Source organism: Cryptomeria japonica, chromosome 10 (genome assembly GCF_030272615.1).
Source record: "Cryptomeria japonica chromosome 10, Sugi_1.0, whole genome shotgun sequence".
In the NCBI taxonomy this organism is placed as follows: Eukaryota; Viridiplantae; Streptophyta; class Pinopsida; order Cupressales; family Cupressaceae; genus Cryptomeria; species Cryptomeria japonica.
The window spans coordinates 892540035-892555052 of NC_081414.1; the positions used below are offsets into that span (position 1 = coordinate 892540035).

Consider the following 15018-nt stretch of genomic DNA (forward strand, 5'->3'; position numbering starts at 1 on the left):
TGGTATTCTAGTTAGGAAGCCTACTATCATCTTTTGTGATAATCAAAGTGCTATACAAATCTCAAGAAATCCAGTTCATCACCAAAGGATGAAACACATTGAGATACATATGCACTATATTTGGGAGCTCATTCAGGAAGGCATCATTGATCTTAAGTATTGTTCTACAATGGAGCAAACTGCGGACATCTTCACCAAACCCTTTGCCGAAAGCAAGTTCCTTCATTTGCGATCTCTGCTTGGGATATGACAGGTGTCTACTTCAGGAGGGACTTCTTAGTCCTTCTTTCTTTCTCTCCTTATTTTGGGGGGGGCTATTCCTCTTATGGGGGGCTTCTTCTTTTGGGGGGGCTATCTATGTACATGGGTACCTAACATGGTTGCATTTGCCAGGACCCATATTTTCACCCACCTAAGCTACGCTTAAGGGGGGGTGTTAGTGTAGGTTTTTTATTTTCCTTATGTTAGGGGGTATTTATTTTTCCTACACATATATTATTTAAGCTTGCTTAGGTTAATAGGAGTGGTTTATATGAGGACATGTGGCGAAATACTTCAGCTACATGTGTTACTCTCCACCTCACATGGGTAGTTGAGTTACACACCCTCTTTTGGCTTGTTGTGCCACCTCTCATAACCACTATTTGGTCATTTCCTAAGTGGGTTATGGGGTAGTTGGGTTTCACACCCTCTTTTGGCCTTATGTGCCAACTTTCTCAACTCCTTTTTTGTCTTCATGTAAGGAGGTTATGCCACATGTTTTGACATTTACCAAGAAGGTAAAACCTCCCACTTTTACGGGGAATAGGAGTTAATGCACCCCTTGGATGTATATGCTTATATTTTTCTATATAATAAACACTATACTCTCACTTTCACTAGTGGAGTGATAGCTCAGTGAGAGTCTTCTCCAAATTCTCCTCTTTGTCTCTATTTCTCTCTCATATTGAAATTATCTTCATTCAGCTATTTTGATCTTCGATCATCCATTGTGTGAGGAGTTGCATGTGATCTACAACCGACATCAGATCTTGGCTCAATTCTCGCTTCTCGTAGAATCTCACACCTGCTGGCTATTGGTTATTTAAAAGAAGCCCAAAAATAACTAAAAAATCAACTCAAATCACTCATGGGGTTCTCTAATACTTTTCCAAGGCCATCTGTGATGAAAAAATCAAAATTCCACATGAAATCATTTTGCTTATGAGTTTTTAAATCCATCTTTATATCAAGTCCATTACAAAAAATTATAAAGTTCATAGGCCCTAAATTTATTGAGCATTTGATTGTTACAGGGGGACTTGGCATTCATGCTATCTATTGATTGTCTAAAACAAGACTAGAAATAACTTAACATCAACCCAAATAGCTCATGGGGGTCCCTAATATTTTGCCAAGGCCATCTATTATAAAAAATCATCATACTTCTAGGTGGAACTCATTTGATTTTGAGTTTTATAAACCATATTTTTATCAATAATTAATATTTTAGCTCTTCAAAGAATTTCTATGTCTAATTTTCAAATCTAATGCTAAAAACCTATAGGTTGCATTCTATTCAAGTTTATTTCATGCCATTCTAATTTTGAGACTTCATTACATCGTTTATAAGTTAATTCCCTCCATGATCCTAAGTTACTCTTATTGTCCCATTGTTGTGCTTTGATCCCTTATAGGTTTGTAGGTCTAACTAGCCTTTCTTTGCTATATTTTGATAGGTGCTAGTTAGTCAAACAAAGCATTAGATAGGCTTGAAGAAACCCCAAAATTGCAAGTTTATGAGAGTTACTAATTGCTAGCTATCCAAGGAGGACTTGACCTTGCTCTCGACTACATACCTTTGGATTTAGCCTTCATGGTGACTACCTAACTTTGAACCCGACCACCCCTATAAACCCCATATTTTGCAAGGGGTGCAAAATAAGATTTCCAACTACTTTCATAACTATGGCATTTGGATATACATACATCTTGATCCTCTAGTTTCTATTCTTTACATTCTAGCATAACATTTACACAATTTACAAGTACCGTTTTCATCAATTAGCTTACATTTGATTATCATTTGAACATAGCATTTGCCCCAACTCATTAGTGGTTGTTAACCACTATTTGATTGACTCAAGGCAACACCAGGTCCTTTAGTTTGCATGTAGTTTTACATTCTATCTTAAATATATTGATATGATGTTGGTTTGCGTTATATAATATATACATATTTCACACAGTACCACACTTACAAACATTTAATTTTTTTTAGGTTTTTCGATATAAATTAATATTTCAATTGTTATTTTGTTTCATCCATATCTTCTTTCTCTCATTTAATATTTATTTGCTCACAACCCTAGACCATTTATTTACCTCCCTATTCTTTTAATTTTAAAAGATAATTCAATTTTTTTTTTTTTTACTTATTTCTCCAATAAAAAAACAGAAACTTTTCTTTCTAGTGAAAAGGAAAGCCACAACGCTTAATAGCTTAAGTTAAAACAAACCCCTAAATTAAGATTGTGTCAATCTTTCATTCTCGAGAGGACCTGTAAAACATTTAAAATTTCTCCGTCATTATCTAAATTAAACTAACTAGCAGCGGAGAAATCAAAATTCGAGAACGAGTCAAACCTTTAGTCTTTCCGAGGATCTCTAAAGCATTACAAACATACCTCCGTAAGATCTATTTCCATCCGTTAAAGTTGCGCTCCCCATTATACCGTTGCTTTAAAATATTATGCTAAATAAGCTTTACCAGCACAAGCATGTCAAGAGGAGCCATGGCTTCATTTGCTAGCACTGCCAGAACATACGCACTTCCTGGTATTCTGGTTTCAATGGCTGTTGTATGGCAGCTCTTTATACTGCCCAAAACTTTTCCTCGATCTCACTATGAGGGTAAACAAACATTTATAATTCATTTCATGCAAGTTATGTTTCTCTGAGACTTTTCAGTTGTTTTCATTTCGACCTTAGGTCATTGGATTGAAACATCTCGTAAATGTATGACAGCCCGAGAATTGCATTGCTTTTGTTTTGTTATGCATGTCGAATTGTTTAAAGGCTATTACTGTTTTAAATTACATGGAAGTTACATTTGATATGTAGACCTAATGAGAAAGTGGAATGAATTTAATCTCATCCCCATGCAGTTTATTTCTATCATTTGGGCGATATTATATAGAAATCATATGAGGTACTGGGGAGAAGTCACAAACTAAAACGAAGCCGAACCCCAAAATCAATGGAGATTATTTAATAGGGTGGCTGAAGGAGCTAATTCAAAACCCTAAATATAACTTCTTATTCTTAGTTTGTGGACAATGTCGAGTAATTTGTTTCTCTCTCCATCTAGTGATGAGACACATTACCCTGCTAGTACTGCAGATGAATAGTCCAACAAGATCAAACCCCCGTTTGGCTTAAGATTTCGAAAGTTTCTTCATAGAGTATTCTGTCATAATTTTGCTGGGAATTTCTACTAGCTGTTGAGCTGTCACCTGCATAATAGAAATTTAAATAGTTACATTGAAAACCACTTCATATCACTACTAGATTGTGGCCAGTTGATCCTGGTAACTTAAATTTCGAGCTTACTGAGAAGACACATAATAAGCTGCCATTGGAAGTTTTCTGTCATAATTTTTTGGCATAAGACTGCTCCAAAATTATGGATAACAGTCACTTTTATACATCCATCTCCCTATTAACTCATTAGACACCCATGCCTTGCTTGCGATACTGCACTAAATAAGTGCTCAATGTTTACAACTTTACATTGATTCAGTTGTCATTGATATAATCTCCCTTCTTCTCCACTTTGTGTGCCTAATGTTTGGAGGTGCTAGAGTTTCTAGATAACCGATTTTCTTCTCTTAAACAGAAATTCTGTTCTCCACAAAATCATGAGAATTGTTTTCTACAATCCTTGTGATGTTGTTGAGGATGAGCTGCAGTCACCCGAATCCACTCTTTACAATGTGATATAACCTCTCTTGTCCAACTTTTTAATCATAGTAAGACCCAAATTGTGCAAAAATCTTTCATCTCAAAGAGTTAATCTTCTCTGGCCTAGAATCTTTCTTTGTTCTAAGGTTGACATTGGACTTTGGGTTAAGGAGGTTAAGAATCATTGATTTTTCCTTGAAAGAACCAAAGTTACAACTTAGCTTATAAAATGAAAGGCTTAAACATTTACAGTTCTATGCTAATTACTTCTCGCCATTGATTGCCATGGTAGAAATCAATACGGTGAATGATTACCATTACAAGAATGTATGTCACCAGTCACATTAAATATTTTATTTAGGAACCCTCCACACACCCAAAACAAAATTTTTAGCACAAACCCAAAAATTTGGAAATCCAAAACAAATCTCACAAAATTTGAAATCTCATGCAACATACCAAACCAATTGAAATTGGAAAATCTTTTTCAACCTTATAGCTCATTGGTAATCCTTGCATAGAATTACTCATATGAATAGGAGGCATTTTGTCTTCGAATCAATTTGCCAAAAAGAGTTTTTGTCCTTAGGCAAAAAGATGAACATTCATTTGATATCAAAAACATGGGGTTTTGATTTCATAATTTTATAACCTTCATCCATGCTCAACTCCTCTTTTTAGGCACTTGAGGCAATTATAATTAAATATTATATTCTTTTTCCTTTTTCCCTCAAAAACTTTATTTTAAAAAATGTGTGGAAAGCCCTTTTAAATAAACATTACTTTTGGACCCCGGTCCTAACAACTTTTTTATTGCATAACATTAGGCACTCTTTTAATAATAAAACACAAGTCACCCATTTTGCAATGTTATAACATAAAGTAATTTGGACAACTAAAGTTACATTATTAATTATTTCCTTAGCTCAAAATGAGAACACGATGGTTGGGTTCAGCTGTATAGAAAACATATAAAAGTCATAAATATATGAATATTTTAACGTAAAACTAGAAGGAGAAAAAGCATAAAATGTGGCTAATATCAAAAGCTTAGCCCCATTTTTGTGGAACTCACAAAGAGCATAAAAATTAAAAATAAATCCCATGACTGATATGTTGAACACTTAAAAATTGGTAAAAAATAAGGAATACATTGTTGTTAATAACGTGAATCTAGTAATTATTGGTTTAAAAGATAAATGTGGCAGTTAATACACCAAAAAACTCCCTAAAGAAACTCAAACAACTTCTGGATAAATTTAAAATAGTGGTGGCGCTAGAAGATAACTACAACTCCAAAACTTTGTCATTTTCATGAACATACTCATTGGCTATCATTTGACAGAGAAGTAGGAGGACAAGCTTAAGGGGATGATTGTCTTGTTAATGGAGAAATGATCCTATTATTGCAATGGAACAATTTGCACAAGTGCCTCAACATAAAAGAGAAATAACGAGATGCAAGAGAGTTTTGAATTTTTTTATTTTGTGTTTATAGGAAATAATGGTTAGTCTAAAAATGATTAAAGAAACAAAAAATAGGTTTTTGTGGGGTGTTTTGCAAAATTCATTGTGGGCGTCTGATGGCACCTTGGTTGAAACCTCTTGTGATCTTGACCATGTATTAATTGGACAGACTTGAATTTAGGTGTGCACCTTGACAAATCAATGACTTAGTTTAAATTTAATAAGAGAATATATTATATATCCCCTTAATTTTTTTTTCTTATTTTGCACAAATTCACTAAACGTTGGTTTATGAAAATGGTGCTCTAGTAGTAGGTGAAACCCTAGGTGAGGGTGCTCAAATAATAGATGACCCCATAGGACTTTTCAATGAATTTCCACTAGTAACTCTAGAATCTCAGCGGTTGAATTTGCCCCCAATTTTGTGGTGCCGAATTTGTCCTCAAGTTTGCCTTCAAGTTTGCCCTACAATCAACAAAGTCATTGGAGTTTAAGGAAGCAATCTGACCTTGAAAATTTGGCGCACTTTGCCCTTGGATGCCTTCCAAAATGGCCTCAAAACTGCTGCCTCTCATTTCTCAACTAGCACAGCCTAATTGGGATTGAGAGATCATTGAATTCGATCTTGAAATTGCCCCCCAACATGTGCAAATTTGCCATGATCTATCTTGCAGGTTCATTGCAGCCAAATCCTAGATGTGGCACTCCAATTTGAAGAATAAATCTTTGATTGCAATTTTGAAATTATATCGATAATGTCCAGTAATGATCTCTATGAGAGATTATATTAGTATTGTTCAGTGTTGATCTCTATGTGTAGTGGTGATCTCTATCTGAAATCAGCCATTTAATCGCCCATAAATAATAAATCGACTCGTTTAACCAATCCACAATTCTTCCACATTACCAACACTTTATTAAAATTACCAAGTTGTTCCCCTTTATGGTGCAGGAGCACCTAGTGAAGCTCATGGAGCACTTCATCAAATTTTCGTTTGAAATGGCCTATGTTGGTCTCAATTGAATAATGGACTTGTTGTATGTCCAAAGGGTGTGTTTAGTGTGTTTAAGTGTCCTTTGTGTCTTAGTTTTGTTGTTTGTTGAGTTTTTGGTCTATTTTTGACCTTTTATGCTTTGTAAGCCTAGAGTGGGCAAAATGTGGAAAAATGGTCAAAACGCCTTATAAAGCCTTGTTAGGCATTGAAATATGTTTGTGTGGTTATATTAAACCATTTCACATGGTAGAGTTAAGTCTATTTGGCTCACAAGTAAAAAATGCTCATTATACCAAAACTTGTCAAAGTTGTCAAGCAACATTTTGACAATTTTTGGAAAATTTGTAAAAATAAGGCAAAAGGTGGTTATTGGTCCATACCTGGGCATGATTTGGGTGGTGAGTGTCTATTTACAGCCTTAAACACAACTTTGTATCAGGTTGGCATTCGAAGAAAAGAAGATTTCAATACAAAAACTCAAGATTTTGTCATTTTTCTTACACTTTTTTGCTCCAAATGGTATAGCAGTCCGTACTTCCTGAGCATTTGGCTGTACTGTTTTCATTTGGGCAGTTGTGCCATGTTGTGTTAAAGCTTTCTCACTTGGGTTTGTGTGCTGGTGTGAAGTTTTAACATTGTATCAAAATTATTTTGTTTTAGCCCCGTTCTTGGTTGAGTAAGGGTTTGGCTTCAACAATGGAAGCAACTTGATTTTCTTTGGCTCTTTCTCCATGGCCTCTGAGAGTCAAGTTGCTGTACATAGCCTTCTTGTAAATACAAGTTTTTGTTTTATGGCAATGACAAAGAAAATGGTTGTTGTTACTTACTAGGCGAGCTCCTATAGCCCGGCTAGTGAATTTTCATGGTGTAAAACAAAGCATCTTTGCAAACCCCCACCAAGTGGACCTCATTTTCGGTTTCCTAAGGTGGAATGAAGTTTGGATAGAGCTTTTAGACTAGATGGGAGGATGTTTCAATGAATAGTTTGTTGGAAATGCATTTTGAGTAACCAAAGTGTTGAATACAATGGTTTTTGAGCTCTTTTCCTCTTGAAACTTGGTTGCACATCAAGTGTTTGTCTTTATGCTTGCAGGGCAGGAAGTTGGAAGGCTTCATAATGATGGTACAGACCTTCTCAAAAGATTTGGTGGTCTGAAGAAGAGTTTGGAATGGTGATAAGGTGTTTGAAGACTCAAAACCCTTGAAAACCCTTGTTTTTAGGCACATTTATAGGACAGCAGTTGTACGTGAAGAGGGGAAAACGGATCAGAAGGGAAAATAATCAAAACATAATGAAATAAACATGAAAATGCTAAAAACATCAAAGAATAACCATTTCATCTTGCTATTTTACCTTCTCCTTCGGATTGAGCTTGATGAAGTGAAGGCGCCCCTTGGTGATGCTCCACTTGATGTGCTCCTTTGATTGCTTGATGTGGAATGCTCTCCAAATGCTCAACAAGATGGATTGATGGATTATTGGATTGTTGGATTTGAGTGATGGATAGGAGGATTTGAATTAGATTTGAGAGAGGATTTAGAAGAGGATGAGAGGATAATAGAGCAGCATGAGGAAGCATGAGAAGTGGATCCCTTTGTGAGGATAATAAGCTCCAATTTATAGATTGGAGAAGGCCAATGAAGGGCCAAGATTGATTTGATTATGAAGGGTTGAGATTGATTTTGGATAGAAGGCATGGATCAAGGGTGCCTTGGGAAAATAAATAGGAATATAAAATTCCATTGGAAAAAGAGGGGAGAAATTTGAATTTCAAATTTGAGGAATTAAAAATTCCAAAATAAGGATGCATTGAGGGATTCAAAGAAATTTGAATTTCTTTGAGAGACTCAATGTTGATGTGACATGAGTGGGAATTAAAAATTGGAGAATAATGATAAGCATGATTATGAGAGATTCTCGAAGAATTAATTAGGCTAAGTGGGACTAGGAAAAGTGATTTGTAGGAATCACATGACTAGGTTAATTAATTAGAATTAATTAACTGAGTGGGTTTTAGAAGAAATAATTATTGAGAGGACTTTAGAAGAATAGGGAAATAATTAATTTATTTGATAAATTAATTATTGGACAATAGTGACAAGATTAATTAAATTAGATTTAATTGATTCTGAGAGGAATAAGGATAACACAATTAAAGTCAATTAATTATGTTGATAGGCTTAAATTAATGAAATATTAATTTTAGGTGTCTACATTTTGCCCCTCTTTGATATAGCGTCGTGAAATGATGTTATATCAAAGAAGAAATAAAACATAGTGGAAGAAAAGGTTAAGGACTAGTAGCATGATGCCCCAATCATGGGATGAGGAAGGATGATAAGGAGGTAGGATGACGAGGAAGCAGTGGTATGCCCCCTCGAGAGGACATGTGAGTTCGAAGAACACGAATGTGCTCTCGAAAGGAATTAGAAGAATAAGTGATGAAAGGATGAAGATAATAAAAGAGGGAAGTAGGATGAGTTGGAGTGTTGTGAATGAAATGAGATAAAGAAATGATAAATGGATTGGATTTCTTGTTGAGCAAGTATAGAGAGCAAACCTAGATTTGATATTGCCATGGATAGTTTACACCACTGATTATAAGAACCAAGATGATATGAAGATCCGAGGCGTGGATTGACGCTCAGTCAAACAGGAATGCCTTGCACACAATCATGCAAGTGTTGATAAACACTAATGCAGGATTGTCGGTTCATACAAGGAGGACCTTCAAACACACCATGCCACGAAAACTATGCCCCATTATACACGAGCCAAGACATACCAAGATATAGGATGATCAAGGCAGTCGTGAACAAGTATAGTCTTAGGACACAAGATGAAAAACAAAGCGAAAAGCTCAAGCATGCAAACAACATGCACATGAGCAACTAATATCTCTTGCCAAGAGTAGGATATGGATTTGGATAAGCTGTCGGACTAGGGAAGGAAGCATCCCGATGGGCAGGGTGATGGATGACAAAAGACAAGCTGGATGTGCAAGATCTGTAGGTGAGAGGATTGTTGCTTTTGATTTGATTAGCTTAGTATGGATGGGTGCTTGGATTAGGCACAAGTCAGTGCGAGCTTAGGTAGATGGGAAAGCTCAGTTTGATGGATTGGACAGGATTGGAAGAAGGATACATGATTAGATAGGATGAAAGGGGGGATGGATGATTGAATAGGATTGGATTGGGGATGGGATTATTGATTAAATTGGAAGAGATGGAGAATATGATTGAATGAGATAGGTTTGGATTAGAAATTGGATAGGATGGGGTGGATTGGTGGATAGGATTTGATTGAATGGAACCAATGACAAGGGAGAACCAAGGATTGGTAAAAGGATGGATGGAAGGAGGGAGTTATTGTTTGGATAGGAGATATGTGGATGGATTGGATGGATATGGATAAGATATGGAGGAATAAAGGATGGAGAGTAGGGTGATGGAGACCCAAGGACTATGCTTGCAAAGGAGTGCAATGCCCCATACTAGAGGTAGTGGAATTAAGGATGCAAGGATGGTGGATAAATATGTATGAGGTGGGAGGATAATGTGTAATGGATATGGATGGTAGAGGATTAAGGCGATTAAGGCTTGAATGCTCCAAAGCATGCATGCATGATTCATTATTTTGCCCCTTATATGATCAAGATGAAAGATAGGAATGGATGATTTATTTTGATAGGATGAGGGATATGAGATGGAGGATATGGATAGGATAGTCAAGATCAAAGATAGGATAGGAGAATGGACTTAGATATGATGTTGATGGATGGGAGGATTATGTGGATGAAGCTTGCCCCCAAGTGTAGAGTGCAAGGGGATGAGGGGATTACACATGACGCTTGTTTGCCAAGTTTTCATCATGGTACTTAACCCAAGGCGCCACAAGAATTGGTTTTCACCATTGGATGAAATGATTTTTCTTTACTTTTTTCTGTTTTGATTTTTGCATTTTTCTTGATTTTTTTTGATTTTTTTGATTTTTTGGAATAGTTTGGATGGAGAAGGACAAGGATGAGTGGATATGGAAGATAGTAGACGCGTGAAGGAGGAAGGGAGGACTCAAGCATCTAGTTCCATAGATGTTATCCCTTAGTATTTCTTTGAACTAGAGGTATGCTCATAGATGTTGGTAATAATAATTGGGGAGATGAAATGGATAGGGGATGGAAGATAAGGATTTGGAAAGGATTGGACTAATGGAATGGGATTGTGAGAAATGGATGGTGGATAATGGATGGGGTTTTGAAGAAGTTGTGGAAGATCAACATTGGCATACACCTTGAAGGGTGTTGGAGTAGTGGAGGAGAGGATTTTGGATTATATGTAGATTTTGGGAAATGAGAACCCAAAATAGAGGAAGGGAGTGATGGAGTTGGGATGGTGGATTTTGGGACATAAGGACCCAAAAAGGATTTTGAAGATGGAGGAGTGTTAGATGGAGGATTGGGAGACTTATGAATGGATGGAGCTTTTGGATTAACAAGTTTGGATGCCAATTTTGATTTTTCTTTGGGATGCATTGCTTCTTTGGGAATCCACATAGTTTTTGATTTTTTCTTTTGGGGCCTTTGTGGCCTTTTTGATTTTTCTTTCTTTCGGATCACATTTTTCTTTTGAGCATGTCGTTTTGAGGGGACATGTTGATCCTTTGATTTTTGTGGATTTTTGAGCTTTATGCTTTTTAGATTGGGCATCCAAATTGCTTCCAATAGCAATGGGATGGGTGCATGAGGATGAAGGATTGATGGATTTTATGGATGGGATGGTGGAAAGAGAGTGTTGGGAGGCGTCCAAGGATGTGTGCCTTTGTTGATCTTGCTTAAGGATTATTTGAGGTGATGGAATGGTGGATGGAGGGATGTAAGGACCCAATATGGATGGAAGAGATGGAGGATTGAGCATCGGAACATAGGGGCCCAAAATGGATGGAAGGAATGAAGGGTTTAACTTTGGAACATATGATCCCAAGATGGATGCGGAAGATGAGGGATAACGGGATTTTGATTTGTATGGAAATTTGGATTTAGGAGGAATAGAGGATGTACCAACATTCTGAGCATTATCTTGAGGGCCCTTATTATCTTGGAAACAAGATGCGAGTCCATTTTGAGGGGGATGAGATGTGGATGAAAGATTAGGATCTTTAGATGGATTGGGATCATGACATGGAGATGAAGGGGTACTTTGATCTTGACTAGGGAGGGTATCATGAGATGGAGTGGGAGGGGTGATTGGATCATGAGATGGAAGAGGATCATGCAATGATAGAGGAATCATATGATCATGAGAGGAAGTGGAGGGGATGGGATCATTAGATGGAGTGGAGGGAGATGCATCATGAGATGGAGTGGTTTCTATGCTAGCATGCTTTAGAACAAGCTTTTGGCATGTTTGGAATTGTGGGGATTGTGTGATGGAGGAAGGTATGGAAGCTTTGATGTGAGTAGATGGGGAAATGGGAGTATCATTAAGTGTGGGGGATTGGGATTTGTTTTGAGGTGGAGGTGATTGGGGTGGATGGAGGATTTGAGGAGACTTGGCCACTTTGCTTTGAGGTGAGGATTTTGTCTCCTTTGCTAGCATGCCTTGGATAAGATTATGGATGATGGATTTGGAGGATGTGGACAATATGGATTTTGGAGGATTGGGATTAGATGGAGAATTGGGATTGGATGGAAGATTAGGATTAGATGGAGGATTGGGATTGGATGGAGGATTGGGATAATGGATTGGAGAATTAGGATTAATGATTGGAGGACTATGGAGTAAAGGATTTGGATGGGGAGTAGGGGTAATGAATGCATTGTAGAAGGATGGGGATTGGGATGTAGATGGGGGGGAGATGGAGGTATACTTATTTGATTAGAGGAGTATGTGGATGAGGGGTAATATGGAGATATGGATGTGGAATAAGATGGATTTCCCTTGTCGAAGGTAGAAGAAGGATAAGAGATATGGTATAGATTGGGATTGGGTGCAATGTGTTGAGATGGGATGGGTGAAGGTATGATAGGAGGGTGGGAGATTATGGGATTAACTTGGTAGGCAGATTCGTGAACTTCCATGAGCATCTTCTCATACCAAGCTTTGAAATTATGGGTAGTCATGTTGAGAGTGAAGGATTAGATTGGAATTGGATGAATATGTTTTGGAGGGGAAATATTATGGAGATGATGTTGAATGAAGATGAGGAACTTGGCTTGGAATGATGATGGATTTGGATTGGATTTTGATTTGGATTGGAATTGGTTTGATTGGATTGGTCCTTGGATTAGGGCTTGATTTGATTAGATTGGTCCTTGGATTAGGACTTGTTTTGATTGGATTAGTTGATTGATTGAATGGATTGGATTGAGTTGGTTTTGATTGGATTTGATTGGATTTGAATTGAATTGAGTTGGATTAGGTTGGATTTGATTGGATTGGATTTGATTTGGATTGGAATTGGATGAGTCCTTGGATTAGGACTTGATTGGATTTGGATTAGATTAGTCCTTGGATTAGGATTTGATTGGATTGGACCTTGGATTAGGACTTGATTGGATTGGAATGGTCCTTGGATTAGGACTTGATTTGATTGGATTGGTTGATTGATTGAATGGATTGGATTGGTCCTTGGATTAGGACTTGGTTTGATTGGGATTGGATTAGTCCTTGGATTAGGACTTGATTGGATTTGGATTTGGATTGGTTTGAATTGGATTGGTCCTTGGATTAGGACTTGATTGGATTGGAATGGTCCTTGGATTAGGACTTGATTTGATTGGATTAATTGATTGATTGAATGGATTGGATTGAGTTGGTTTTGATTTCATTTGATTGGATTTGATTGGATTTGATTGGATTGAATTGAATTGGGTTGGATTAGGTTGGATTTGATTGGATTGGATTGGATTAGTCCTTGGATTAGGACTTGATTGGATTTGGATTAGATTTGGATTTGGATTTGGATTGGAATCTTGGAGATTTGATTGGATTAGAGGAAGAATGAATATTAGTTGAGGAAGGATGATTGTTTGAATGGATGAAAGTGGATTGGGGATTGGAGAATTTCTTGGATAGATAGAAATGGATGATGACAAGATGGAGTTTGGAAAGAGGGATGATTGATTGGTTGTGGGGGATGGACTTGGCAAGAGATGTCAAGTAAAGAAAACACAATGGTCAAAATAAGTTAGACTCAAAAGACACTCATGCTCCTTCACAACATATCCTATGGCGAGAAAAGACAATAGTCAATGGATCCCAATTGGTTTCCCAGCTACGCTTACCCAGAGCGGACACTTAGATGCTTGACCCCACTGGCTCCCCTCCACGGTACTCACTTCTTGGGGCAGCCAAGCATCAATTCCCATGAAAACTCCTCATGGCGAACTTTGTGTCTCTACTAAGGGCCGTAAAAATATGGGCGGCTTCAAAGGTCCGACCTCCTTCACCAATGACTAGAAGGTTTTTGGCCACTATGAACAAGGTGTTTAGTAAGTCTTCCCGTTAGGAGCTACCCTTCGAAGTTGCGCAAGCGCAATTGAGGCATATAGCCCAACGAAGCACCAAGGACTTAGTAGTCACGCAAGCGTGATTGAGATCTCTAGGATCCTACTAAGCACCCAATGTGAGAGTGAACTCTCATATAGCCCCAACCATTGACCCTTTCGTAGCCAATGGCCTATTTATTATAGTGAGTTGGGAACCTGTTGTGACCATTTCACACATCGCCCCATTAAAATGGGGACCCCCTCTTTTTGCTTTTGTTTTTGCCTGTTCTTCTCTCTGCTTTTAGGATTTTGAGTGAGTGAGTTGTCTGGGCTAGGGCTAAGCCTTAGGGGTTTCTTTTGGATATTTTCAAGCCAAGTCCAATCGAATTTTGAAAGTTATTATGCATCCTTCCGAAGATTGAGATTTTTGAAGTAGGGTGAGTCTGTCACGAAGTCGGATATGTCTCAGGTTAGGTCTGGTCAGGGTTCTTTTGGGAAAATTCAAATTTTGTCTAAGTGTTAGCATTTTGAAGATAAAATTGTACATTTTTGCCTAGGTACATTTTGACCAAATTTTGGAGGCAAGATGATGCCTGAAACAGAGAAAGTGCTCCTGTCCCTCCCTGAAGGACCATGCCACTTTTTCAAGATAACTGATTCCTGGCCTTGAAGATGACCTAATTATGCCTTGTGAAATGATTGAAGACCTAAATTGTGGATATTTTAGCTTAGAAAGGTGAAATTGCTCCTGTCCCTCTCCCAGGGACCAAGGCGAAAATGTTATTTAGTGCATATTTGTCTCTGACTTTTTTAAAATTGTTTTGTGCAGGGTCTCCAGGGGAGCTAATTGGACGTGACTTGATGATTTTAAGGATTTTGAAGGTTTGAAAATGATGAAATTTGAAGGATTAAGATGAATTCGCTCTTGTCCCTCCCTGAAGGACCAAGGCGAAAAGGCTTATTTGAGTCATTCTTGGCCTTGATTGGTCAAATTGAAACGTCAAGGGCATGGTGAAAGATGAATTACACATGTTAGAGCATCCAGGCTTAATTAAAGGCAATGAAATGATGGAGCTTTTGTCTAAAAAAGATAAATTCGCCCTTGTCCCTCCTTGAAGGACCAGAGC

General features: G+C 37.5%; 1 protein-coding gene across 2 annotated transcripts in view; it reads left to right on the plus strand.

The window, feature by feature from the left end:
- The first annotated feature begins 2519 nt into the window (after positions 1-2519).
- Positions 2520-15018, plus strand: part of LOC131046567 (uncharacterized) — a 246943-nt gene continuing 234444 nt past the window's right edge. Inside the window, exon 1 of one of the 2 annotated variants that reach the window (XM_057980329.1) lies at positions 2520-2892. In XM_057980329.1, the coding sequence (XP_057836312.1) occupies positions 2760-2892 (133 nt within the window). In that variant the 5' untranslated portion in view covers positions 2520-2759. The remainder of the gene's footprint in view (positions 2893-15018) is intronic. The other variant, XM_057980337.2, reaches the window with a different exon arrangement.